The 27,690-nt window shown below is 43.0% G+C and overlaps 2 protein-coding genes across 5 annotated transcripts in view; one reads left to right on the plus strand and one right to left on the minus strand.

The window, feature by feature from the left end:
- The window catches only part of INTS4 (integrator complex subunit 4), a 98,746-nt gene extending 90,698 nt beyond the window's left edge, over positions 1 to 8,048 (plus strand). For both annotated transcript variants that reach the window (XM_054725753.1, XM_054725754.1), the window contains 4 exons: positions 269 to 428; positions 649 to 792; positions 3,774 to 3,894; positions 7,675 to 8,048. In XM_054725753.1, the coding sequence (XP_054581728.1) occupies positions 269 to 428; positions 649 to 792; positions 3,774 to 3,894; positions 7,675 to 7,853 (604 nt within the window). In that variant the 3' untranslated portion in view covers positions 7,854 to 8,048. The remainder of the gene's footprint in view (positions 1 to 268; positions 429 to 648; positions 793 to 3,773; positions 3,895 to 7,674) is intronic.
- The window catches only part of AAMDC (adipogenesis associated Mth938 domain containing), a 65,757-nt gene that overhangs the window by 29,231 nt on the left and 8,836 nt on the right, over positions 1 to 27,690 (minus strand). For 2 of the 3 annotated variants that reach the window (XM_054725755.1, XM_008150010.3), the window contains exons 3-4: positions 18,134 to 18,229; positions 15,904 to 16,142 (exon numbers count right to left, since the gene is read on the minus strand). In XM_054725755.1, coding sequence (XP_054581730.1) covers positions 16,002 to 16,142; positions 18,134 to 18,229 — 237 coding nt within the window. In that variant the 3' untranslated portion in view covers positions 15,904 to 16,001. Of the gene's footprint in view, positions 1 to 11,822; positions 11,899 to 15,903; positions 16,143 to 18,133; positions 18,230 to 27,690 lie in introns of all 3 variants that reach the window. The other variant, XM_054725756.1, reaches the window with a different exon arrangement.

Below are 27,690 nucleotides of genomic sequence, written 5' to 3' on the forward strand. Positions count from 1 at the left end.
AACAACAACAACAAAAAACAACAGTGCACAGGATTGCTGGGAAGATTAAGTAAGGTAATGTAAAATACTTAGGAGTAACCTGGCCTATAATGAGTTATTCATAAATGAGGCTGTTATGAGGACCATGTCACTAGGGCATAATTAGTTGGCTGTCTCAGTTGGGAACCATGAGCTCCTCCAGCTCATTACTTTGGGGCTTGGCAGATATTTGGGGCTCAGCCTGTGGCAAAATGAATGCATAGTCATTTGCTTCTGTTTGTTCCTCCAGGTGTTTCATCGCTGATTTGCCCCACTTGCAAGACAGCTTTGTGGACAAACTTCTTGACCTTATGCCCCGACTCATAACATCCAAACCTGCAGAAGTGGTCAAAATTCTACAGACCATGCTGCGGCAGAGTACCTTCCTGCACCTCCCGCTTCCAGAGCAGGTCAGGGTCTGTGTCATAGCCCTTCAGGCGAAGTCTGGCCAGACAGTCAGAGCTGCTCACCTTGATGAGCTTTCATGTTTGGACCGTGGGGCTAGGACCTTTCTTCTGATTGGCTCCCACATGCCCACCCATTAGATAAGGAGACAGAAAAGCAAGGATCTTTTTTGTTACCCAGGGATGACCTGGCTTTAGAATCATCATATTTTCCTCTTGTTTACAGATCCACAAAGCCTCAGCCACCATTATTGAGCCAGCGGGCGAGTCAGACAACCCTTTGCGGTTTACATCTGGTTTAGTGGTGGCCCTGGATGTTGATGCAACTCTGGAACATGTGCAGGATCCTCAGAGCACTGTGAAGGTCCAGGTCTGTCAGTGTTTGGTTCCCATAGAGCTTCTATATTGACTGCGTGACAAAGCATTTAACTTTAGCACCCCCTTGTCTGGCCTGTGTGGCTCAGTGGTTGAGTATTGACTTGTGAACCAGGAGGTCACAGGTTTGATTCCCAATCAGGGCACATGCCTGAGTTTCAGGGTTAATCCCCACTGAGGGGCCTGCAGGAAGCAGCCAATTGATGATTCTCTCTCATTGTTGATGTTTCTCTCTCTCTCTCCCTCTCCCTTCCTCTCTAAGCGCAATAGGGAGAGAGCAATAGAAACATCAACAATGAGAGAGAATCATCGATCAGCTACCTCCTGCACACTCCCTACTAGGGATCGAACCCGCAACCCAAGCATGTGCCTTGACCTGAATTGAACCCAGGACCCTTCAGATGCTCTATCGAGGGCTAAAAATATACTTAAAAAAACCAAAACTTTAGCACCCCTTTCATCTCTACCTGAGGATGGAAACTGGGGAGGAAGAAGAGAGGAGTCTTTCTGGAAAAGAGCCTGGGCTTGAATCCCAACTTACTTCTGAGTGTGGTCTGGTGCAAGTTACCTTAAATGCTGAACCTCAGATTCTACAGCTAACAGACAGGAGTAGTTGACATTGAAATGAGGTGATGCATACAAAGCCCCTGGTGCCCACTAAGGATTCACTAAATGACAGGGCCTTTTCTATTCTTACTGGGTGAGGATAAGACTTGATCCTTTCAGGGCTTCAAGCAAGCTGTAACAAACAAGTTCCTTTCACTGTCGGGTGGGTCGGCTTGGTGAACCAAACTTATAGGTGGGAAAAAGCATTTTTTTTCCAAGTTAGAGATAGATATATTAGAGACATGAGAGATGTATTAGAGATACTAATCAGTTTAGACAGTCTGCAATTAAGCCCCATAAAGAGCAGTACCCATTTATCCATCCAACTCCTTACACACATACACATTAGTGGTTTTCACCCTAGCTGTACTTTAAAATTATTTTTATTTTATTTATTGATTTGAGAGAAAGACTGGAAAGAAGAGAGAGAAACATCGATTTGTTGTTCCACTTATTAATGCATTCATTGATTGATTCTTGTGTGCGCCCTAACTGGCAGTAGAAACCTCAATCTTGGTGTATCGGGGCGACACTCTAACCAGCTGAGCTACCCAACCAGGGCCCCCAGCTGCACTTTAGAATTATTCAGAAAGCATTAAAAAGTGCTGACATACAGGCCTCAGTCTACACCAGTTAAATCAGATTCCTAAGAGTAGATCCCATGGGTACCAGATTTTGTTTGTTTTTGAGCTCATAGGTGATTCTAATGTACACTGTTTCACGTTGTTCCTGAAAAAACGTTCACTGACCAACTCAGCATAAATGAGATTGTAGAAAGATACTTAAGGGTCATCTGCACTGGAAAACCCTTTCCAGAGCAGCTCCATTACACGCATGGCCAAACTCTGAAGTCGAGGAGATGGGAAACGCTGGCTGATCATGAGGCAACTCTGTTGATTGCAGAGTGCTATCCAGTCCAGCCATCGGGCCTGAACAATGCTCCTGTTCTGGCAGTGCTTTAGGTGCTAGGGATGTAGCAGTGAACACCACTGAGATTATGTCACGATTATATTCTCTGTTAAAATAATGTGTATCATCTCTTTAAAGCAGAATGTACAGGAATTCCATTCAATCACACTTTGGTAAGCCCAATTCAGGCCTACTAGATTACACCTGATGATAAAGGAGGTGGGATTTTTTTATTTTTTAGGTTTTCTGAAATTCAAAATATAATTCATAGTGGCCGTTTTCTTCCCTTGACCTACTTGGGCCGCAGAATTATAAGCTGCCCTTGGGAGGGATGAATGAAGGCTTCCAGTGGCCATTTCACAGAATGGTCAGGGCCTTTCACCCAGGGCAGATTTGCTGAGAACCTAGGAAATTCTGCTACCTTTATCATTCTGTTTCCATGCTCAGTACTGTTTCAGCCCTCCCCTGTCCCTCCTTTAAAAATGAAGCCCAGGAAGCATTTCAGATCTTGTTTCCCAACAACTTTCAGTTTGGTGCAAATAAAATCTTACAAAAATTAAAAAAAAAAATTAAGCCCAAGTATTGTCCTTAAAGATACCAAGAGTCAGGAAGCTGGGATAACTGCATCTTTTTTTTGTAATGGATTTGGGGCCGGGAGATAGAGTAGTAAGTAGAAGCTTTAAAAAAGAAGGGTACAAAGGGGAGCTAAGATCTAAGAAGATAGGAAATGAGGTTATGGGGCAGGCGCTGAGATATGCCTCCTAGTTTCAAATTGAAAGACCCGTGCAGTTCCCTATTTTGCCCTTATCATAGTGTTTACATAGTGTAGGTCCTGTGTGGTTCCAGGGTAAGCTTCGTTTGTTCATTTAGTTCCTGTGTACACTGTGCAGTGTAATAGGCCCTTTCCACAGACAGCTGTGGGGCCCCCTGAGATGCTGAGGAAAGAACGCTGGCAGTTTGTGAGATTTGAAAAACTGGCCAGTGATTAGAGCCATCCCTTCATTGAGCACTGTCTCTGTAGAAAGAGACAGACAAGCTACTTGTAATCTAGTGAAGAGAATACAGCTACAAAATTACTCTTAATACTTGGTGGATGGTGATGGATGCTGGGCCACGAAATGACTCAGAGCCAGGAGGCAGAGAGTCATCCTGGTGGGTTCCTGGGAAGGCTCTTCCTATCAGGATTAATATTTTCCCTATTTAAGACATTTTATTAGAGACACTTTATTCCTCTTACTTGTTCACCATGGATTCAGGACACATTACCAAACACTGCTTTGTGCTGGGGCAGGGGCTCTAAAGATGTCAGCATTGTGGCCCTCTGTTCAAGGAGCAGTTTTTGTAAGGGCTCTTATCTCTCTTTTCCTCTTGTTATGGGGTTCACAACAGATGTCACCAGAAATCTTCTTAAAAGCTCATGGCTCTTTCTGCCTCTTTTTTCTCATTTCTGTCACCTCTTAGGTCTTATATCCAGATGGCCAGGCTCAGATGATCCACCCCAAACCTGCAGACTTCCGGAACCCTGGTCCAGGGCGGCACCGGCTCATCACTCAGGTGTATCTCTCCCACACTGCCTGGACAGGTGAGGAGTCAGTGGGCCAGCGTGGGCAGAAAAATATGCTCCTGGGGATCACATCCACCCTGAGGCATTGAGTTTTCGCATGGTTGACTCAGGCCTGCTGAGAGTTGTACTTGATTGCTTAGGGAGCTTAACATCTCGAACCGAGTACATCTAGACTAATTTGCTGCATTGCTTTGACTGCAAGAGGCACAGGATTTTGTCAGATGATTTATAGGCTACAATAGAATGGAGTCTCATGGAAAGAGCCCTCGGCTGGATGCCGGGAGGTTTACATTCCTGTCCTAACTCTGCCACTGACTTGCTGCATAACCTTGGACGAGCCACTCTCCCTTCTGAACGTTACCTCATCTTTCCAATGAAGATGATAATTCCCAGTCTACTAGTTAGTTCTGAGATTGCTTTATCTGGAAATTAAACAGTTTTGTATTTCTTACCAGACATTTAAATTCATTCTCTTTTTGTATCTGAACAATTCAGTTCATTCCCCAAAACAAGTAAAATGACAGCAGTTCCTGTCCTCCCCTCCTACATGGGCTGGTTTGTGGGTAACACAAAATAAGATGATATGACGTAGGCATGCTTTAGCCTCCCTTACAGCAGCTGAAGAGAGCCTCGATAATTTGTGAAAAGACAGGGAGTTTGCAGAGTTTGTTTTGTAATTCGTAAGAAAAAAATGGGAGAACACAAGTGACATTACATTTCAAGCATAATACTGCTTTGGAAACTTCAAAAGTAGACTCAGTCAACAGAACCTAAAATGTGGGGGAGAATTGGCTTTGCTGGTATTTCCTAAATCATTCAAGATGGTTCAGAAGCATGGCCATTACTGGAGAAAGTGTTTAATGCCACCAAGTTTGGTTTATTTTAGAAATTAGATGCTTTCTGGAATTTTCTTTCACTGTATTTTAAAATACATCAGTAACTATTGAATGCCATTATTAATGGTTTCCCTCTATCAGAGGTATTAGGTTATAAGTGTTAGTTATAGGTGACTTTATAAAGTTTTCAACAAAGAAGAAATGCTAAAAAAAAAAAAAAAAAAAAGAAGAAATGCTGTTGAATGTCAGGGCAGCCCTCTCGGGGGACTGGTGGCCCTAGGCCTGGCACTAGTCCTGAGGGAGCATCCAGCAATGCTTTCACCCAGGACCTGCCTCCCTAAGCATCCCTCATTCCATAACCTTGCTGCCTGGAATGTTTCTGTACTAGTTGCCAAACCTCTAGCCCCACAGGAAGGTAGAATTCCTTATTCTAATCCCTTCTGATGAACAGATTCTAGATGTGGGGAAAAGGCTGTGGGACAGCCTTGTCATGGAAAGGCCACGGCTTGAGGTGCATATCACAGCATGCTAGAGCTCGGAGGAGCTTGAAAGGTCCTGGGGGCCTACTTACCTGCCCCTGGTCATATAGCAAGTCATTGTCTGAACCAGGACTACAATCCAGGCTACCCTGAGCCTGAAGAATTATACCTCATCTAGGATCACTTACTTCCTCTGAGAGGCTGCTACCCAAGCACTCTTATAAATCTTTTATAATTCTCTGCGTGGCACTTACTAATGTTAGATGTTTTCTCATTTTTCTACTGCCTTTCTCTCCAATTAGAATGTAGGTTTCTCTAGAGCAGAGAACTTGATTGTTTTTATGTCTGTATCCTTAATACTTCTATATCCAGTGTCCCTAATACCTAACATAGTAGGCGCTCAACAAATAATGAAAATTGAATATAGGATTTTAAATGTGCACTTAAAATTCATTGAATCCTTAGACCTACTTTCTGGGGGTAATTAGTATCTATTCTTCATTTTATGGGTGTATAAGTGGAGGCCCACTTAGCTGGTCCATGGTGGTACTGAGCTCCCACTCAGATTTTCTAACTCCCAAATCCCTTATTTTTTTTCTACTATACCATGCTCCTGACCTGGGACAGTAAGGTGAAACATTCTGAAAGGATCTCTGCCTCCTTCTAATCCAGGAGATGGGCTCTCGGGTTGGTAGGGAGCTCCTCCGTCCAGTCCCTCACAGCTTCTACGAGTGGCCTGACCTCTGGGAGGCAGGGTGCTCCCAGGTCAGAAGCTTTGAGTCACATAGACCAGGTTCCAAATTATCTCCTTTGCTGTGTGACCCTGAGCAAGTTATTTTACCTCTCTATCTTATTTTCCTTATTTATAAGATGGGAATAAGAATGATACCTCATAAGAGAGATATTCTTCCAGAATATGACAAGTAGGTTGCATGATTTGTCACAGATGATCTTTTGTCTCTTTCTCCCAGTCTCCTCCCTCTTCTTTTCTCTCCTTTCCCTCTTCTGATGGCAGTGACTTGAATTGTCAGTTTTACCCCAGTCTTAAGCGAAGGCATAATGACCAGGTAGAGTTTGTCCTGAGTTTGGCTCCTGAAAGTGCTGTGAGCCAAGGCTGGGTTCTGGTCAGGGGTTGGCAACAGCCATCTGGGACAAAAGAGGAAAACATAGTGGGAGCTGATACTGGGCCTGGTACCAGAGAGTAATGCTGGTTTCATAGATACACTCAAGGCTGGTATAATTATGCGGGCGTGTCCTCACCACAGGAACGCTGGTCAGTGTTGATGCTCAGGTGCTGCTCTCTGGGCATGGCGAGGCTGCTCTGGCTGCCTGTAAGCTTTTCCTGGAGGATGGCAGTTCAGTCTGCTTTCATTTCCAGGGAGAAGTTAGGAAGAGGTCTGGGGTCATTGAGAAGTCCTGGGACCTCTGCCCTGTTCATTTAGATCCATCCAGCCCTCATTCCTGCCAAATGAACTTCTGAGCCTCGGGCTCATCTCTAACACTTGTACTTTTTTGCTCCAGACACAAAATTAAGAAAGACATCCCAAACCCATGCTGTTCCTAGCCTTTGAACTTGCTCTTATGTTTTTGTGAAACCCTCTCCCCCTTCTTTATTGAAACCACATGGTAATAGAAACATTAATTGCTTCAGTGTTTGAGCTGGGCCCACATTCTGTCACTGTCCAGGTGTGGAATTGGGCAGTCACTTAGAACCTCTCAGAGCCTTGGAACTTTTTTGGGATTATGACAGTTTATTTCATGGTGTGGCAGGGTGAGAATTCTTGAGGTTATGTGCTTAGCACAGAGCAGTCCTGGGCTCCCTGCCCAGTACTTCTCACAGACTCTGTTAGAGCATATACTGTGCTCTGCGCAGCTGTCTCTGTCTCCTCGGCCAAATGGTCAGCAACTTGAGGGAGGTCTTACTTTCACGGGCCTGCCACTTGCATGCACCAGATCCGTATCGGAATGTCACATCATAAAAGAATAGAAGGTTTAATGAAATGATTTTAGGTCCCTAAAACATGTTCCTATTCACTGGGGAGAATTTTTTGTCAGAACCATTTCCTAACAAAGGCTTCCTCTCCACTGGTACAGTGGAGTGTGCGGCCTGAGGTCAGCTGTGCAGGAAGAGCATGGTTATCTGGGCATGAGGATTGGCCACATGGGCCCTTGTGGGCCTCTGTCTGGAGGCTGGAAGCCCTCTGGAAGATTTGTAGCTTACTCTCAGATCCTCAGCAGCTGTGGCGGGAGCCTACAGAGACCCGAGCAGAAGGTGGTGGCAAAGAAGCAGCCTGAGGGTCAGCCTCACAGGATGTAGGTTGGGAAACTGTTTGTTTGGTGGAGGGAAGGGAGGGATGTGGACAGATGAAGAAGTGTTCTTGAAACCCTACTGCTTCCATCTTTGATGTTGCTTTTACATGACATTTCACCCCAGTTCCCAGCCATGCCCAGTCATAGAAGATTTCTTGTGTCTTTTATTCCAGAACCATGCCAGGTGGAAGTGAGGCTGCTGCTGGCCTACAACTCGAACTCACGCATTCCAAAATCCCCCTGGATGGAGGGGGGCGAGATATCGGCCCAGGCGGAAACCAGCATTGAGGGCACCATCCCCTTCAGCAAGTCTGTAAAAGTTTACATAATGCCCAAGCCCACAAGGCGCTGAGTCACAAGCAGTCTTTGTAGCCTTGAAGGCCCTTCTTCGGCATCAAAGTGAGCCAGAGCCAGGAGGACGTCTCCTGGAAATGGCGTATAGGCATAAGGAGAAACAAGTGACCCTTAGACTCTCCCCTGGTATCAGACACAAGATAAATTATTTTGCATTAAGAAAACAAAAACCTTCCAAGTCTATCCCCTACTCCCTCCCAGTACTTCTGAAATTTGTATGGTTTAGGTTCAACATTTTCTCCATATGCTTCTATTCCTCGGGTGTGAAACAAAGGTCCAATTTTCAGCCACCTCCAAAGAACCAGTTATGAGTCGTTATCTTTTTTCTTAAAGCAATAGTCTGTGGAGCCAACTCCAAAGCCGCTTCCACAGCTGTACTTTTTCACCATAGACAGTTCCTGAATGGCCTGCAACATCATTATCTGCCTGGGAGGCTCCTTCCATAACTCAGGCAATAGCTGGGCCAAGGACTGAATGAATAGCTGAACAATGAATCATTTCCATCCTTGAAGGGGATTCTTGATCTTGTCTGCCATTATCCTTAGACCCACAATAAAATAAAAGGGCTGTATTTTAGAAGAGAAACAGGATCATGGGAAAGCAGGATCCAGTGTAAGAAATAAAACCACTTCCCACTACATCTCTAATGACTCCAGTGTTGGAATTGCACGTGAGTTAAAGGTGCAGTTGGGTGTAAGAACAGTAAGTCCTCCAGAGATGTTAATGGGTGAGGGCCTGTGCTATGTTCTTTACCTGTCAGATAATCCTCACAACAGCCAGGTGAGACTTAAGAGGTTAAGCCACTGGTAGGAAAACTGTACAGTAACTAGTAAAGCTTGTATTCATTCAGATCCCACTTGATTCCAAAGACCTGAGCTGCACCACCACAGGGTATATAGAAAAGAGCCTTCACATCTTTAGCCCTCTTTTTCTAGGAGGGGCTATTCCCTGTTTCCTAATCTGTAAAATACAGACAGTGATACCTCGAGGAGTACTAAATGGGATTAATTAAATAATGCGTGATAGAATCTGAATATGTGACCAGTCTTGATCATATTTGGTACTTGGAAATCTAATTAAAATAATGGCAAGATCAGAAGTAGAGTTAGCATTTGAATTCAGGCATGATTGACTTTTGGTTTAATGTACTATTTTATTTATGTATTTATTTGAAAATTTTTTAATTGATTTTAGAGAGAGGGAGAATGAGAGAGAGAAACATCAATGTGAGAGAAAAACATCTATCAGTTGCCTCCTGTATGCACCCCAACTGGGGAACAAACCCACAATCTAGATGTATGGCCTGACAAGGAATGGAACCCATGACCTTGTGCACAGGACAAGCTCCAACCAACTGAGCCACATCGGCCAGGGCTGGTTTAATGCACTTTAATGTGTGCCTGGCAGTTTAAGCCTGTACACGAGTTAACTCATTTAACCCTCACAACCGCCCCATGAAGCAGGTACTATTCTCTTCATTTGATAAAAGCCACTGAAGTTCAGAGAAGTAAGTAACTGCAGAGGTTACACAGCTAGTAAAGGACAGAGCTGGAATCTGAACCCAGGCAGTCTGGCTCCAGGAGGTCATAATCATTGTAGAAGGTCTGAGGGAAGAAAGATCATCTCCAGGGAGCTGACTTCCTAGTGTGCTCGCCTATTGTGTACATCTCAAGGATGTGCCATCAGTAGGCTCTTGTGTGACAACAATAGATGCCCTGAAAAGAGTGCATGCCTTGGAGATAAAATGAAGCGTGACGCCAGGCTGAATAATACCATGGCCCTGACACAAGCATCTAATGATGATTGTGGATTGGAGCATGAACAACATTAAGACCCATGGCTGCTGACTGAGCCCCTTATGCCATAGCGATAGAAAGCATTCGAAGGAAAGAATATGTTGGATTCTTTTCAAATATAGTACTCCTTTTATAAAAATCCTTCCAGGTTATATAAAAATCCTTTTATGGGTGGGGAAACTGAGGCTTTCAGGTAATGTCTTTCTCCTAAGCGGCAAAGCCAGGACTTGATTTTAGGTCATAAAAAACCAAAATACAGTATTTTTTTCACCAAAGATGGAGCTATTCTGAGGGGCAGATTTTGGCTTACTATCAGGATAAGTGTTTTAAAACTAAACATTGAATGGGCTGCACTAGGAGATAAGGGATTCTCCATGCCGATGTGTTCAAGCAGAGGTTGAACAAGCCCCTGACAAGTTTGTTCCAAATGAATTCAAATATATGAAAGGTTGGGCTCAACCTTTTAAATTCCTTTTACCCTGAATTCTCAGGTTCTGTGAAATGAGGATCTTCACATTTCTGCATCTGGTTCCACACCCTCTCACTGAAGTGAAATAATGACGTACTACAAAGACAGGAAGGGAGCCGAGACCGGTTTGGCTCAGTGGATAGAGCGTCGGCCTGCGGACTGAAGGGTCCCGGGTTCGATTCCGGTCAAGGGCATGTACCTTGGTTGCGGGCACATCCCCAGTAGGGGGTGTGCAGGAGGCAGCTGATAGATGTTTCTCTATCATCGATGTTTCTGGCTCTCTGTCCCTCTCTCTTCCCCTCTGTGAAATCAATAAAAAAAAAAAAAAAAGGAAGGGAGCATAAAGATCACTGGTGTGGTGCCTTCTTTTTACAATGAAGTGCAAGCCCAGAGGAACTGAGTGAGTGCTGAGGCTGAGGCCGAGGCCGAAACCCAGGCCTCCTGGTTTGGGTCCACTCTGGTTTTCATCACAGGAGTCTATTGTTCTGTCTTTGCCAGTCTGCACTGCGCCCGGCAGTCAAAGCCAGAAACCCGTGTGTCACTTTGGACTCCTTCCTCACCCTCCTAGAAAGAGAGTTGTCAAGTCCTTTAGATTCTATTCCGGAAATGTGTCGACTCAATCTCCTTCTCGTTATACGTACTATTTCTGTCCTGATGCAGGCCACCGGCATCTCTCCTAAAATGTAGCATTGGCTTTAATGATCTCCTTGTCACCAATCTTACCCTTCAGCCCATTCTTCACACAGCTGTCAGAGTAATCTTTCTGAAACCCAGACCTCATCACACATTCCTCTGCTTAAAACCCTTTAAGTGGACTTCTGGTCCCAGCATAAAGTCTAAACTATCCTTGAAGGATCTTCGGGCCCTTCTGTCTTCTCCAGCCACATCCTCCCTGTCCCAGACATTTCTCTGTACTTCCCCAGCTGTAATTACCGGCCCTTGTTTCCAGCGCCCACCATGCTTTCTCTCCCTCAGACCTTTGACCTGCTGAGCCCTGGAATGTGCTCTTCAAATGGTCTCCTGTGGTTCCTTTCCTCTCACTTTTCAGGGCTGAGCCTCATTCTAGAACCTCTGTGTCTCCTGCGGGCCTGGTGGATTGCTTCTTTGTTCCCACCTGTACGTTCTTCAGTCATAGTATTTATTTTATATCCACAACAAAACCCCAAAGAGGAAGTGGGGGAAAAGGAGTCAAGGGGCTTAGGGGAAGAGAAGAGAGACTGAAGAATCCGAGAGGCAGTTGCTATTCAGCACCACACAGTTGTTTGTAAGTGTGGGCCTGGTGGTATCAGATCTTCCAGTTCTTCCAGAAAAGCCAAAGTCTGTATTTTCATGTAAAAACCCAACTTAAAAAATCTTGTTTATTAAAGCAAATGTTAAAATTGCAACAAACAAAACACATCTCCACATAGATTTGTGTCAGTTTGCAACTTCTTCATCATCGCTGTGTATTTATATGTCTTATTTCTTCCAACTAGTATGTGAGTACCTGGATAGTAGGGATGTCTATGTTATATCCCCAGCACAGCTCCTGGCACATATCAGGCAAGGAAAGAATGAATGAATATAAGAATCCAGAGCAAACTTCAGGATGGCATGCCTGCAAAAGCCAGGCCTGAGATTATAGTTTCTGGAAGGATTTTATATTTGGCTTTGACATGATTGACTTCAGCAAACCTGAATTATGGGGAAGAAAGATACATACCTAGCACTTGGTAGACTTCTCTTAGAAACCACTCAAGCCAGAAGAAATTAAATGTGAGCAGTGAGGGCTGTGCAACCTACAGGTTGAATGAAAGGGTTTATAATTAAGAAACGGACCAAGTAAAGAACGTCTCTCCAGGTTCTGCACATTTCCAGCATTGACCATGAAGAGCAGATTCAGAAGTGGGAGCTATTTATTAGCAGGTTTATATAAGGTTTAACCCTTTACACTCGCTTTTTTCTCGATTCCTTTATTCTAATGCTAACCGTGTCGAGTCACACTTGACATCCGAGTGCAAAAGGTTAGTAGCCTCACTTCCAGATCTTCTGTGTCTTTAGAAGAATTTGTATGAAGTTCTCTTTAATGTGGAGACAACTCACAGGACACTGATTACACCCACGCCTAATTCAGCACCCACTGGAGCTGTCTCACCTTATATTTGACAAAAAAAATAATAATAATAAATGGATTGCATCAATAGAAAATCACTCTGAATTTTATCAAACATCCTAGCTATATATGTGCCTGGCTTTATGAGCTGAGGGAACTGAGATCTAGAAAATTCCTGTCCTCTGACAAATGCCTGGTTTTGGCAGAAAAGGGACTGAGCAGGACCTCCCCGGACCTCCAGGCTGGGTGTTAGGTGTGTGAGGATCTCACTCCTATAGCCTCCTGAGGTGTATGGTAGAAAGAGATGAAGACACAGCAGTGGGTCTTACGTGTTTTCTCTCATCCAGGTACTGTGCACTACAATAGACTTCTACAGACACAGTGTCTTAAACTAAAACTTTAATGATGGACTTTCAGGTAAGCACATATTTTGTTTAGATGGAGAGAAACTAATTAACCAGGAGTGTGGTGGAGCAATTCTGGGTATGGCTGTGACAAATGCCATGTCTGGTAATTGTCTAGTTGAAGACTTGCCAAATATTTATTTGGTAAATAAAAGAATATCTTCTCCTTCTTTAAAACTCAGTTTGTGTTATGTCCTTAGTGAAGTCTTCCCTAATTTTCTTTCCATCCTGGTAGGATAAGTTAGTCCATCCTGTATGCCATCTCTGGCCCTTGTAACTATTATAATGTTAACACACTGTATCTTTGTTGTCTGTTTGTCTCTTTCACATAACTCCTGAGGGTAAGACTATAACCAACTTAATTCCAGTACCCCCAGGGCCCAGCAATAACTGGTCATAAGAAAATTAGTAAGAGACTTTTAGTAAATGGGCATGAAAGAGAATTACTGAATAAATGAGAGAGATTAGATAGTTCCTTTGGGCTCCATAAAATGAAATGAACTGGCTTTACACAGTAGCCCCATTAATAGAAAGATAATGACAATAATGGCTTCAATTTATTGAGTCCTTACCACATGCCAGGCAGTGTGCTAAGACTTTCTAAGAATTATCCATTTAATACAATAACTCCAGGTACTAATATTACCCCTGTCTAACAGATGAGAACAGTCTAATTCCAAGGATTGAATAAGCGCCCAACCACTGAATGGCAGAAAGCCACAGTTCAATGTCAAATCTATTTGACACCAAATCTCTCACTTGTAACCCTTTGGGGGGTGGGGAGCGGGGAGGGACAGACAAATGAAGAATAAGGTGATGCTCATAACATTCTAGTCCCATCTGTCCATTCTAAAGCTTTATAAAGGTCACCTAGTCCAGCCCCATCATTTCAAACTGAGGGAGAAGAAGACCCAGGGAGAACTGACTGAGGAGCCTTAGGTTCAGTTAGAACAGTGGTAGGCAGTTAGGTGTGAGCAGAGCAAGGATGATGAGCCAGGTACAGGTCAGGGTGGAAAGCCTCACCCCAGGGTAACCTTTCATCCCCTAGCATATCGCTGGTCCTGAGGTTTGGACTCCCTGACCTTTCTTCCCTAGATAACATCTAGGCCTCAGTTGTATTTCAGCTCCAGGCCCAGATAAGCAACAAAACCAGCCACAGCTCACGTCAGGATCAGCTGCACGGAATAATGATCCCCTGCACTGGTGCTGGCCTATCAGTGGAGACCACATCCCTGAATATTCTATTAAGATCTCTTCCTGGCACCTCCCCTAAAATCTCCGCCTTTAAAATCCTTAGGAGGACCCCGTAGCCTTTCCCCTCCCTGCCCCAGGCACATTACCATTAGCTTCCTCACTCACTCGCAAGCTCCGTAACTTGCTTCCTAAACCCATTCATTCTAGGAATTACTTCTTCTATTTCTCTAATTTGCCAAATAAATGTTCTCTTAACAGTTTGGGTCTTGCTCTGAATTCCTTCCTAGCCAGAATCCAAGTACTGAGGTTGCTGAACCCAGGATTGCACCCTCTGGCAATCCCGAGACCCCCAGGAGGGGGGAGGGGGTGTTGGAGAGCCAGTTTCTGCCCGACCGAAGGCCAGGCCGAGGGTCCTACCACGCACCGTGCCTCTAGTAAGGAATATTAATCATGCTCTCTTAACCATGACTGTTTTGTTCTGATTCAAGAAACCACTTTCTAACCTGGCTGGGAGTTGTACGCCCCAGGGACCTGGGAGTCAACCTTGGATTTGGGAGTCAACCTTGGAATCCAGCCCATTCCCATTTTATCATGGAAAGATTAGCAACCTTGTTGCCCAAACAATGGAGTCCCTCCCAAATTGCCTGTAACCTGTAACCATTATAATCATTCCTTTTGCCTACTTTCCGCGTGTAATCTTTGTTCTACCCAATATAAACAGCTGCTATATGGGGGGCAGAGGGATGCAGAGCAGGATTTGTGAGTGACCTCCTCTCCCATACTGCTGGCATTATTGGAATAAATGCTCATATATGATTCAAACCTGTCTCTGCTTAATTGGCTCAAGTAGTGACAGGCAGCTGGGACCTCTAGGTTGTCTGGTTTTTATCAGGACATAGCTCCTGTTACTGAAGTGCTCTCTGAATTAATTCAAGATTCTGCCAATGGCTCAGAGACTTCCCTTGACTACATATCTGAACTAGCCCCAGTCATGCCTATCTTCTTATCCTGCTTTATTTTCTTCTCAATAGTCTTCTTACATTATGCATTTATTCATTTACTTGTTTATTTTCCCCTCTAGAATATAAGACTCATGAAGACAAGACTTTTAATGATGTTTCTCAGGAGTCTATAGCAGTGCCGGCATATAAGATACTTGATAAATACTGGTTGACCTGATGGCTAAACATTCCAAGGCATCAATTGCAATGTGATTTTAATGCACTGAAGTTTTTCTTTGTCCTTCAAAGAAAAACTTTTTTCCTTTATTTTTGCCTTTATTTTCTCAAACTGGCCTAACACCATTTTATTAAACTTTGATAACTGTCCATCTCTTCTCCTAACTTTCAGTGTCTCCCTCCCCTACTAAGGACAGGAACTTTGCCTTAGTTATCCATGCATCCCAAAGCCTTCCTTCCTAGTTCAGGACCTGGCTTGAGCAGTTGTTCAAAAATGCTTGACACCCAGCCACCGTGGCTCAGTGATTAAGCATTGACCTATGAACCAGGAGGTCATGATTCGATTCTCGGTCAGGGCATGCACCCAGGTTGCAGCTCAAACCCCAGTAGGGGGTGTGCACGAGGCAGTTGGGGTGAGTGTGGGAGGCAACTGATTGATCATTATCTCTCTCTAACACTGATGTTTCTCTCTCTCTCTCTCTCCCCTCTCCCTTCCTCTCTGAAATCAGTAAAAATATATATATTTTTAAAAATAAAAAACACAGTTCAGTGGATAGAACATTGGTATTCGGATTCAAGGGTCCTGGGTTTGATTCTGGTCAAGGGCATATGCTCAGGTTGCGGGCTCAATCCCCAGTGTGCAGCATTCAGGAGGCAGCTGATCAATGATATTTCTCTCTCCCTCTCCCTCTCCCTCCCTCTCTCTGAAATCAATTAAAAAAATTAAAATAATACTTGGGGAGGCTGGTGTGAAGAGTGGTAAGAGTGGTAGTCACAGGCATTATTGCTTAGTGATTTATTTTATTTTTAAATATTATTTTAGAGAAGAAGGAAGAGAGAGAGAGAGAGGAGAGTGAGATAGAAACATCAGTGTTAGAGAGAGATATTGATCAATCAGTTGCCTCCTGCACTCACCCCAACTGGGGAATGAACCCACAACCTTCTGGTGCACAGATGATGCTCCAACCAACTGAGCCATATTGGCGAGGACAGTGATTTGATTTAAGGCTTCATCAGCAGGTGGAATGGAAGACCCCTCCGACCTTGACACCTTGGGCAGCCAAGGCATTGTACTCCTTTACGGCCTTCTCTGTCTGGAGTACTCGTACATCAATGCCTTGTTTCTCAAGGTACTCCAGGGTTGATGGGGGCACCTGGGAAGAAGGAAAAAGATGAATAAGTGGTGGGGGAAGGTCCCCAGGGTTTCCTTTCTGCCGTGAAGCAAGTATAATCTACAGAATTAGACAGGGACAAGTGTCACTCCTCAGTCACCCAGAATGTCACTGGTCCAAAAAATTTGGCCATGAGCCCCAGGGAGTTAAAAAGGCTTTCTAAGAAGTTGACATCAGTATCATGATATGTATGCATAAATCTCAGATGATGGAAAAAAAAAAAATCTCAGATGAAATGGAAAAAGCACTGATTTTAGAGTTAGCCTTGGATTTAAGTCCTTGCTAGCAGTGTAACCTTGGCTAAGTGAATTAAATTCTCTGAGCCTTTGTTTCTTTGTATGGAAATAGGGATAATAATACCTAGCTCCCAGGGTTGGTATGAGAACTAATTTAGTGAAGGTACATGAAATGCCTGGCATGGTGCAGACCCCAAACCATGTAAATGTTAAATGTTTTAGTCAGTCCAACCTGAGCCTAAATTCTAACTTCGCCATGTACCAACCAAGAGATCTTAAGCCAACTATTTAAAGCCTCTCAACCCCAACTTCCTCCCCTGTAAAATGAGATAATATACATCACAGGGTTGGTGTGAAGATGAAGTTAACTAGTGTATGCATACTGCAATTCAAATGTCTTCTCAGGAAGGCCTCCTGACCACCCCACTGAGAGGAGCCCCTCAGAAGTCAACACCTTCTTCACAGAATTTATTATGGTCTGAAATTGTATACTCTTTTATGATGCATGAGGGTCATGAACCTTGTTTTGTCTTATCTTGTTGTCCCCAGTGCCTAGAATAGTTTCTAACCTATAGAAGATGCTAAATAAATATTTATAAATGAATTTATATAAAAGTTTCTCTATAGTGGCAGCTATTATTAGATATTCTCAACTCTGGCTTGTCCTGAATGTTTTCTATATGAACAATTTTATAATAACAGTAGCTTTATAATAGAAATTATTTTAACAAGGAAAAAATTAGGTTAAACTGAAAATTATCTATATATCTATATATATAAAAAAGCCTAATATGCAAATTGTCCCCACGGGAATTCGACTGGGAGACTGATCACTCACTATGACATGCGCTGACAACCAGGGGATGGGGCAGGACAATGGGAGGCCCCGGCCTGCAGGCGGAAGGAAGGCCCAGGTCGGCAGCCGGAAGGCCCTGATAGGCCCTGATTACCAGCCAGGCCTAGGGACCCTACCTGTGCATGAATTTCATGCACTGGGCCTCTAGTAAATAAATAAAGGACACCTTCATTGGGAAGCTGGATTTTAGAACATCTATCTAAAGGAAAGAATAAGGTAGCTCTCTATATACTTATGTGAAAGGCTGTCCATAATGTAATAATGTAAGTGAATAAAATGTTACAGAGCAATATGTATAGTATGACCCTATTTATGTAAAAATTGCTATAAGTATGTTCATGTATACCTATATCACATATATGTAAGTATGTATATATTTGCAGATGCTTAGAAAATTGGAGCAGTGTGCCCAAGTTTGGAGACTGGAGAGGGCAAATCTTTCACCTTTTCCTTCCACATTTCTGCATTGAATCTTTTCCGTAAATAAAATTAAAATAAAATTTTTTTTCATAAAGGGAGAAAACATAATTTGAATGCATCTAAGAAGAAAGTATTATAAAATCTATTATAAAATATAAAGTTCTATAAAAATCTAAAGAACCAAATGTTAATAGTTGTAGAGCTTGAGAAATACCAAGATTGAAGACTTTCTGAGATATACTTGAAGCAATACAGGTCCAGGGTTAGGTAGAGACGGAGAGCTCCCCCTGATGAGGAGAGTAGTACACAGCCATTATTTTATCCTGGGACATCCACTAGCTCATCAGCAATATGAGGGTGCATGATACATAGAGATGAACCCCTGACAAGGGCATATCTCTAAGGTAAAGGTCCAAGAGATCAGCAGCTGTCCTCAGGACACTGTGTTCACAGAGACCTACCTTCAAGGCCTCACTCATCCCTCGGCCAATCACAAGTGTCTGCACACCCTTCTTGACAACCTCCTCCACATCTGCAGGCTGCACACCAGGAGAATGCTGGGTGAGAAAAGAAAAAGTATGCCAGTTACCTGCTCTTTTAAAAAAATATATTTTTATTGATTTCAGAGAGGAAGGGAGAAGGAGAGTTCGAAACATCAATGATGAGAGAGAATCATTGATTGGCTGCCTCCTGCACGCCCCCTACCGGGGACCAAGCCCACAACCTGGGCATGTGCCCTTGACCGAAATCAAACCCGGAACCCTTCAGTCCATAGGCCGACACTCTACCCACTGAACCAAACCAGCTAGGGCCAGCTACCTGCTCTTTTAATCTTTCTTTGTAATCGGCATTCTTGTGGGATTCATTCATTCACCCATTCATTCACTGAAGAAATGTTTTGTTCTGGGCCCTGGGAGTAACAGATGATAAATTGCTGCCCTTAAGGAGCTCTAAGTCTAGTGCAAAATATAGCAGATTAAGAAGAAATTAAAATAGTTTTTACAAGTGCTACAAGGAAGTAAGCTCCTGGTGTGTACAACATAGTGAAAGAGCACTCAAGTCAGACCTGGGGTTTGTGGAGGAGAGACTCTGACATGACCGCTGTCTGTCCCGAAACCTGGACCAAGGCCAGAATGGGAGTTGCTTTCTGCAACCCCCTTAAAGACTGTATGATTGTAATTGATATTCATTCTGACATAAATCAGCACCCTTTCTTGCCTCCTGCTATGTGCTAGTTCCTGGAACAGGTTGTTATCCTGAGCTGGTCAAGCATGTAATTTCCCATACCTGGTGGCATTCACACCTGTGACTACTCAACCTCCACCCTCCACTCTCCCCCAAATCCTCTGTAATTCTCTGGCCCTGCCAAGCAGCTCATGGATCCATTTTGTCTTGCAGCTGCCCATGACATACCTTGTATGTAAGTTTCCCTTAATAAACTCTATTAACTACCAGACTGGAGTGACCAGCTCTTTCTTCAGTCCCTGTCTGCTCTCCACTTATGGAGATAAATTTTCAGTCTTGGAGCATTTCCTGGGGTCTGCATGTACTAATAGGGGAGTTGGGGCAGATGGTCAGGGAAGGCATCCCAGAGAAGGTGACATTTAAGCCGAGACCTAACGGACAACCAAGAATTAGCCAAGTTAAAGGAAATCAGGGAACAAGGCATTTCAAGTTAAGGGAATAGCATGTACAAAGGCTCAGAGGAAAGAAAAACCTAGTCAATTACAGGTAGTTGAGTAAGACTGGAGTGGAACTGACAGGTGAGGGAATAGAAAGAGATGGGGTGGGAGAAGAAAGCACTTGGACATGATGCCAAAATTTGGACTGTGGAAGGATTTCATAAGAACCCCACACTAGATTCTTATGATAGAATAAAATAGAGCATCGGCCTGTGAACCAAAGGGTGACGGGTTCGATTCCCAGTTAAGGGCACATACCTGAGTTGCAGGTTCGATCCCCGGCTCCCATCAGGGCATGTGCAGGAGGCAACCAATCGATGTTTCTCGCCCACATCAATGTTTCTTCCTCTCTCTCTCTCTCTCAAATCAATAACAACATATCCTTGAGTGAGGATTTAAAAAAGTAAAAAAAAAAATAACTATATGATCCCACAGAAACAAATATTCTCTAAATAATGAAAAAAATCCTATATTATTCCATTAATATGACAAGTAAATGTGATATCTGTATTAGGTTAATTGGAAAAATATTAATAAGATCTCTATATTAAGTATTGTATCAATGTTAATTTCCTGATTTTGATCATTGTATTATGATTATGTAAGAGAATGTCCTTGTTCTCTGGGGAAATACATACAGGCATTTAGGAGTAAAGGAGTATAATATCTGTAACAGTTCAAAAAATAATATATCAATGGAGAGGATGATAACAGAAAATATAAAAAAGTGTTAACATTTGGATCTGGGTAAAAATGAGAATTCTTTTTACTATCCTTGTAACTTTTCTGTAAGTCTAAAATTATTTCAAAATAAACAGGAAATTAACAAGTAAATAAGTAAAATAAAAAATAAAGCAGGAAGACAGCTCACACAGCCACATACTTCCTGATTTATTCAGGCAAGGAAGCAAAACTTAACAGAAGGCAGGTGGCTCCAAAGCGGGAGCAGAGACAGCCTATCAGCTGGCTTTCACCATGTCCCTTGATTCTCTGCGGGGTGTGCAACTGCTGCTGATTTCTTCACTTAGTCAGCAAGTGCTCCAGAGCTGATAACAAAGCCAGGCTCTCTCTTTTATATTCTGACTTACCTCCTCAGCACCTTCCTACGGAATTTACACTAAGACTGTGAGCTTTTGTTTGGGGAATATCAGAGTGTTCTAAGTTAGATCACCTGCATTTCAAAGAGTGAACCAAACTGATCAGGAGCAAGGGCACATCCTCATCTTGAGAGAGGCCGCTGAATTAGTGCCCAGGTATCTCTGAATAGTATCCCTGCCTTCAGCTTTCCCAGTTAGGAGAGATTGAATTCTTATTCTATACAGTTATTTAAGTTCATAAATTTTGAAAAGGCAAAACAAAAAAAGGGGATATTGTTTCTGATTACAATATTATTGATTACAATAATCGGTACTTAAATAATGTAAGAGGATTGGATTAAATGCCTTTTCCCCACAGCTCTCTGATCAATCCTAGAACCACCCTGCGCTAAACAGTGATGATATGAAGAACCTAACATTTTTTCCAGAAGCTATGACCAAAGTAAATACTTAATAGAATTAACAAATTAGGATTGGAAAGCTTCACCTTCCTTCAGCAAATGCATCCACCTCAATTATTGAATGAATCCTTCATTTAACAAAGGACAGCACAATATTTTGAGAAGCACCATGATGCCCTGACTCTCAGAGCTCACATTCTAGTCTAAGGAAACAAGGTGAGTGGGAAGGGAGTGAAAGGTCAAGAGAGTTTCAAAACCATAATCATCCGGAGATTCAGAGACCGGAGACAGCAGCAGCCCATCAGAGCTGCCAATCAATGGAACTCAAGTGACAAATTCGGCTGCTGTGAGTGCTATACTGCAGGCCCGGGGTGTCACGTGCGGAGCAATGAACGCTCACTGCAGCAGCCTGTGGATGCAGGCGTTGGCGGGCGATTACTCACAGCCTAGCGCAGAGGCTGCTACTGAGGCGTCCTCAACCTGCCTCCAGCTCCTCCTCTGCTTCTTCCAATCCCTGGGGGCAAACCACTAAGGCTCTGACTATGTTCCTCTTTCTAAAGAGGCTTTACATCACAGGGTGTCGTAAGGTAGTAAAAGCTTATTGTGTTTTCTTGGGGGGAAAGCTATTAATTGTGGGGAAATGTCCAGCTAATACCCATTATGCCAGCTAAACAATAAGGGGGCATCCTATATGGCTTAGACATTTCCCCCTACTTTATATCAAATTTGAAAGAAAACATTCCTAAATTACACTTTCAAGGAAGCAGTTCCTCCTGCCAAAATGAAGTGAGCATAAATGTTAGAAGCAAAGCTGTCAGCTGGTTGTGTTGCTGATAAAAACGGGTTCTGTGAGTGAAGGTTAAAGGATCTCTGGAATCTGTCCCTGTGGACACTGCCCAAGACACCTTCTCTTTATCGCTTGGGGAATTAACAGCCTCTTAAATGGTCTTCCTGCCTCTGCGCAGGCATCTGTTTTTGTGCCATAGGCCACTCTGGCAATCAATCTGGTGGAGCTTACGGCTCCCTTCTCAGAAAAGTTTTTAAAAGCTTAAGAGAAAATGTATAGGATTACAAAGAAAACAGATTTTACACACCAAAATTATCAAATTATTAAAAACAGGCCCTGGCCGGGTAGCTCAGGTGGTTAGAGTGTTATCATGATACACCAAGGTTGCGGGTTCGATCCCCTGTCAGGTCACATACAAATAATCAACCAATGAAAATATAAATAAGTATAACAACAAATCAATGTTTCTCTCCAATCAATCAATCAACCAATCAATAAAACATTAAAAACAGATGTGTGGTTTAGTAATGTGCTTCTTTATTAGTTTAGAAGAGTGGAAATCATTTCCAAAAGTCCATTAGCAAACGTATCCTCACATCTCATAGTGGCAGACTGCTAGTTCCTTCAAAATCCATTCTGCCCCTTTCCTGCCACCCAGCTAGACTCCATTTTCTGTGCTCCTGTGCAACGAGGTGTGGAACACGTGACTATGCTATCACCAATAAAAATTCAATGGCGTATGAGCAGAAGAAATGATGCCACATATAGGTTTGAGCCTTGAAACATTGAGCATGAGCTTTTCTTCTCTCTCTTCTTCCATTAAGTTAGGCTTCTGGCCATGGCTCCAACCTGTTCCCACCATTCAAATGCTCAAGAAGATGGTGGAACAACACAGAGAAAAGCATCTGGGGCTGTTGGGTTGAGCTAGAAGTATTATTATGAATTCATTACACACACACACACACACACACACACACACACACACACACAGCACACAAATTTTCTGGCTCTGTATACTGAAAGGGCTTAGATGTAGTGACATCTCAGTAGTAATGAGCCCACCTAATACCCAGCTCTTGGGTTTCTTGATATCATTTCTCACTAAAAGGAACCAGGGCTCCCTGAAGAAATGGCTGAACCCAGGAAAAATATATCTCATTATGCCAGAAAGCAACGCAGTGGTAAAAAACTGATGGGAACGTGTCACAAGAACACTGGTTAAATTTAAACCTCAAAAAATATTAATTACTAAGGGCCCAATGCATGAAATTCGTGCAAGAGTAGGCCTTCCTTCCCCCAGCTGCCGGCACAGGCTTCCCTCTGGCACCCAGGACCCAGGCTTCCCTCGCAGCCCTGGCTTTATCTGGAAGGACGTCTGGTCTAATTAGCATATTACACTTTTATTATTATAGACTAGTGGCCCGGTGCACAAAATTCGTGCATGGGGGGTGTGTGTCCCTCAGCCTGGCCTGCACCCTCTCCAATCTGGGACCCCTTGGGATGTCCCACAGGGACCGGGCCTAAACCGGCAGTAGGACATCCCTCTCGTAATCCAGGACCGCTGGCTCCTAACCACTCACCTGCCTGCTGGTCTGATCAACCCCAACTGTCCCCCCTTTCCAGCCTGATCACCCCTAACTGCCCGCCCCTGCCGGACTGATTGCCCCCAACTGCCACCCCCGCCAGCCTGCTCACCCCAACTGCCCCCCCGCAGGCCTGCTCACCCCCAACTGTCCCCCCTGCCATCCTGCTTTCTCCTACCTGTCCCCACCTGCAGGCCTGCTCACCCCCCTCTGCCCTCCCCTGCCGGCCTGCTTGCCTTCAACTGCCCTCCCCTGCCGGCCTGCTTGCCTTCAACTGCCCTCCCCTGCCGGCCTGATCGCCCCTAACCGCCTCTGCCTCGGCCCCACCACCATGGCTTTGTCCAGAAGGACGTCCGGAAGGTCTCCTGGTCTAATTAGCATATTACCCTTTTATTAGTATAGAATCTAATACTATAGATAGATACTATATCTATACTATGGGGGGGTTGGCTGGTCTGCCCTGAAGGGGGTCCCGGATCAGGGTGAGGGTCCCTGTGGGGGGGAGGCATGGCCAGCCTGGGTGAGGGGCTGATGGCTGTTTGCAGGCTGGCCACAACCCCATTGGGGTGAGGGTCCCAGCTGGGGGGTGTGGCCGGCCTGGGTGAGGGGCTGAGGGCTGTTTGGGGGCAGTTTGCAGGCCGGCCAAGTCCCTGTCTTTGTCCAGAAGGTCTCCCGGTCTAATTAGCATATTACCCTTTTATTAGTATAGATGGTAAGAGATTAAAACATGTTCTTATTCTCTTTGGGCTGCTACCACAAAATACCACAAACTGGGTAGCTTATAAAACAACAGACATTTATTTTTCATGCTCTAGTCTAGAGGCTGGAAGTCCAAGGTCAAGGTACCAGCAGGCCCAGTTTGGTGAGGCCTTTTCCTGGGCCATAGCTGACCCCTCGCACTGTGCCCTCACAGGGTGGAAGGGATCTTTCTGAAGTCTCGTTTCTAATGCACTAATTTCATTCACGAGGGCTCCTCCCTCATGACTAGCATCTCCCAGAGGTCCCACCTCCTAATACCATCATCATCTTCGGGTATTAGGATTTTAACATACGAATTTTGGTGGGAGACACAAACATTCAGACATAGCACATACTAAATTTAAAGAAGAAAACATGAGCCCATAGTGATAATAAAAATGGTGATAGTGTCAGAAGAGAACCTCTTCTTCACAGAAGAATCCAGCTAATGAATGTAGAAGAAATGACAGAATTATAAAAAACACCATTTTGGCTTGGCCAGCATGGCTCAGTGGTTGAGCATCAACCTGTGAACCAGGAGGTCACTGTTCAATTCCCGGTCAGGACACATCCCCGGGTTGCAGGTTTGATCCCCAGTGTGGGGCGTGCAGGAGGCAGCCAACCGATGATTCTCTCTCATTATTAATGTTTCTATCTCTCTCTCCCACTCTCTTTCTCTCTGAAATCAATAAAAATATATTTTTTAAAAATCACCATTTTCGCCCTAGCCAGTTTAGCGCAATAGATATAGCGCCAGCCTGTGGACCGAAGGGTCCCAGGTTCAATTCCAGTCAAGGGCACATGCCCGAGTTGGGCGCTCGATCCCCAGTCAGAGGCATGCAGGAGGCAGCTGCTCAATGATTCTCTCCCCCTCCCTTTCTCTCTGAAATAAAAAAGATATATATTTTAAAAACAAAACAAAAAACCCCCAACCTTTAAAAAAATCATTTTGCAATCACTAATGTAATAATAAATTCAGGCAAGATCAATAGTTAATGCTAAAATCATTGGATGAAAGATTGCTGGGGAATAAGATAATCACAAAGTTTCAAAATATTACTCTACAGATTATGTACTGATTACAAATGGGAACATGTATCTTTACAATAGAGGAGTCTGGAAGGTACCCACTTAACCGAGTGATCAAACAACCTCATCAGGTACTGAGCAAACTGACTTTATGTGCCTCCAGATATAATGCACTGAAGCCACAATTGACTGTCTTGGCAACGACAAGAACATTCTTGCCAAAAATATTAATTTGAATCTAAGCATGATAGAAAAAAAATCAGATAAATCTAAATTGTGAACTAATCTACAAAACAACTGTCCCAGACACTTCAAAACCACCTGTGTCATAAAAGAGGAAAAAAATGTGGAGAACTGGTTTTAAATGAAGAGACTAAAGAAACATGACAACAAAATGAATATATCTTGGATTAGAAAAGTAAGCCAGCTATAAAAGACATTTATTTTATTGGAACAATTATAATTTGACATGGAGTAGATGTTATTTAATAATATTTCAATGTTGAGTTTCTTACAGTGTTTAGTGTTACATCAATGTTGAATGTCATATTGTGATTAGGTATAGCAGGATACTTTTGTTTTAGTACATACATGCTAAAGTATTTAGGGTTCAAGTTTCACGATGTATGCTACTTACTTTCAAATGATTCAACAAAAATCATTATTGAGAGAGAAAGTGCCACAGAGAGACAAACAAGCAAATGTAGCAGAATGTTAACAATTGGTGAATCCAGGTTGATGGTATACAAGTGTCTTTTCTATTTTTTTAAATTTGTTAAATATGTTCGATATTTTTCAAAATTAAGAAAAAAGAGTGAGAAGTTTAACACAGAAGAGTTCAGAATAGGCTGCCCACATCAACCAGGCTGAAAGGTGAATAAAAACAAGAGCAAAAGCAAACCAACACAAGAGCAGAGAGGGTTAGCAACAACCCATCTGTCTTTCCTTCGGTAACACTGTCCCGAGCACAAGGACCTCTGGTCTGGTCGGTGGTATGACTCTGTGGGAATTGTGTTTCACTTTATGCCTACGCCTGCATTATGTGTAAAAATAAAACCAACAGTCATAAAGGATATCTTTGGAACTCTGAGGAAATTTGAAGATAGACTGTATATTAGATAATATTGTGTTAATGATAATATCCTTATTTATGATAAAGGTATTGTAGCTATGTAGGAGAATGGTCATGTCCTTAGGGGAGAAATGCTGAAATATGGTATCTGCCATTTACTCTCAAATGATTGGGGAAGGAGTGTGTGAATGTGTGTGAGTGTGTGTGTATTTAGAGAGAAAAAACAAATATGGTAAAATGCTAACAACTTGAGGACTTAGATAAAGTTTGTACGGGTATTTACTGTATTATTCATACAGCTGTGTTGTAGGTTTAACATTTTTCAAAATTAGAAGTTGGGATAAAGTTTCCATAGGTCCTGCAAAGTCCTCCTGGGTGGGTGCTTATTGGTTTGGCTTTCTTTTAATTTTACACTTTTTAAAAATATTTATCTTCATTGTTGAATACACTTGTTTTACATCTTCCATCCTGACCACTTTCAGCCTAACAAAAGGATATATATATACATGAGTGATTTATGCATGTTTCCACACAGAAGGATCTTCTGTAATAAGATAGTTATTGCTTTGGGAGAGAAATGAGCAAAGATAGTATGAAACAGTTCTAAAGTATGGGCTTTAGAGTAAGACTAGGGTTCAAAACTTAATTCCCAAATATATTATTTGTGTGACTCTGGAAAAGCTATATTTGAGCAGTTATATAGTAGTTGCTTAAAAATCATGGATAGAGAATTGGGAGGTAATAGTAATTACCATTTCAAGGACATTGGTTAAAGACAATACATTTTCTTGATATTTCCATTGTTTAATCACTATAAAACCTACCCCTTCCCTTTTTAAACTAATAAAAAAAGAAAAACATTAACCTACCTCAGAGGAAATGTCACAAAAGGTTTTTTAAAAATTGGTTTAATGACATTTATAATGAAAAGTTCAATACAGCAAAAATATATTGAGCTCCTATTTTATAGGCTCTGGGCTAAATGCATAGTTCTTACCCATAGGAAGTGCTCCACTTAGTGAGGAATACTAACAACTTGAGGACTTAGTGAGGAAAACAGATAAATACACTCTTTATAATACAGGCAATCTGTGCTAAGTGCTATAATAGAGGCAGCAAGTATTACAGAAATACTGAGGAGGGAGTAAGCTGCTCATTCTCACAAGGGTTATGAGAAAGTGCTTCTTAGAGGAGATAATACGAATGCTAAGAATTGAAGGATATATAAGATTTCAAAAGGGAGTGTGTCATTCCAAGTAAGGGAAATGGTTTTAGCAAAGGCACAAAAGATACAAAATGAAAGATAATGGTAGGTTTGGAAGGCAATAAGTATTTGGTGTGGGATAGCTAGGTCTTCAGATGCATGTTATGAAATATAGGAGATGAGAATGAAAGGCTAATTTGGAACTGTATCATAAAAAATGGCTGTGAACACTATCATATTTAATTTTGAAGTCTATGAAAAGCCGCTGGAGTTTTCTAAGCAGAGCAGAGACATGAACTTCATCTTTTAGAAATGATAACAGAAGAGAGACATGAAAAAGGCAAGACTAAGAGGCAGGACGACCAGCTGGGGGATCAGTGCCATGGTCCAGGAGAGAAAACGGAGGCAGCAGGAGGAAGTAAATT

The sequence above is a fragment of the Eptesicus fuscus genome, chromosome 13, assembly GCF_027574615.1.
Source record: "Eptesicus fuscus isolate TK198812 chromosome 13, DD_ASM_mEF_20220401, whole genome shotgun sequence".
NCBI lineage: Eukaryota > Metazoa > Chordata > Mammalia > Chiroptera > Vespertilionidae > Eptesicus > Eptesicus fuscus.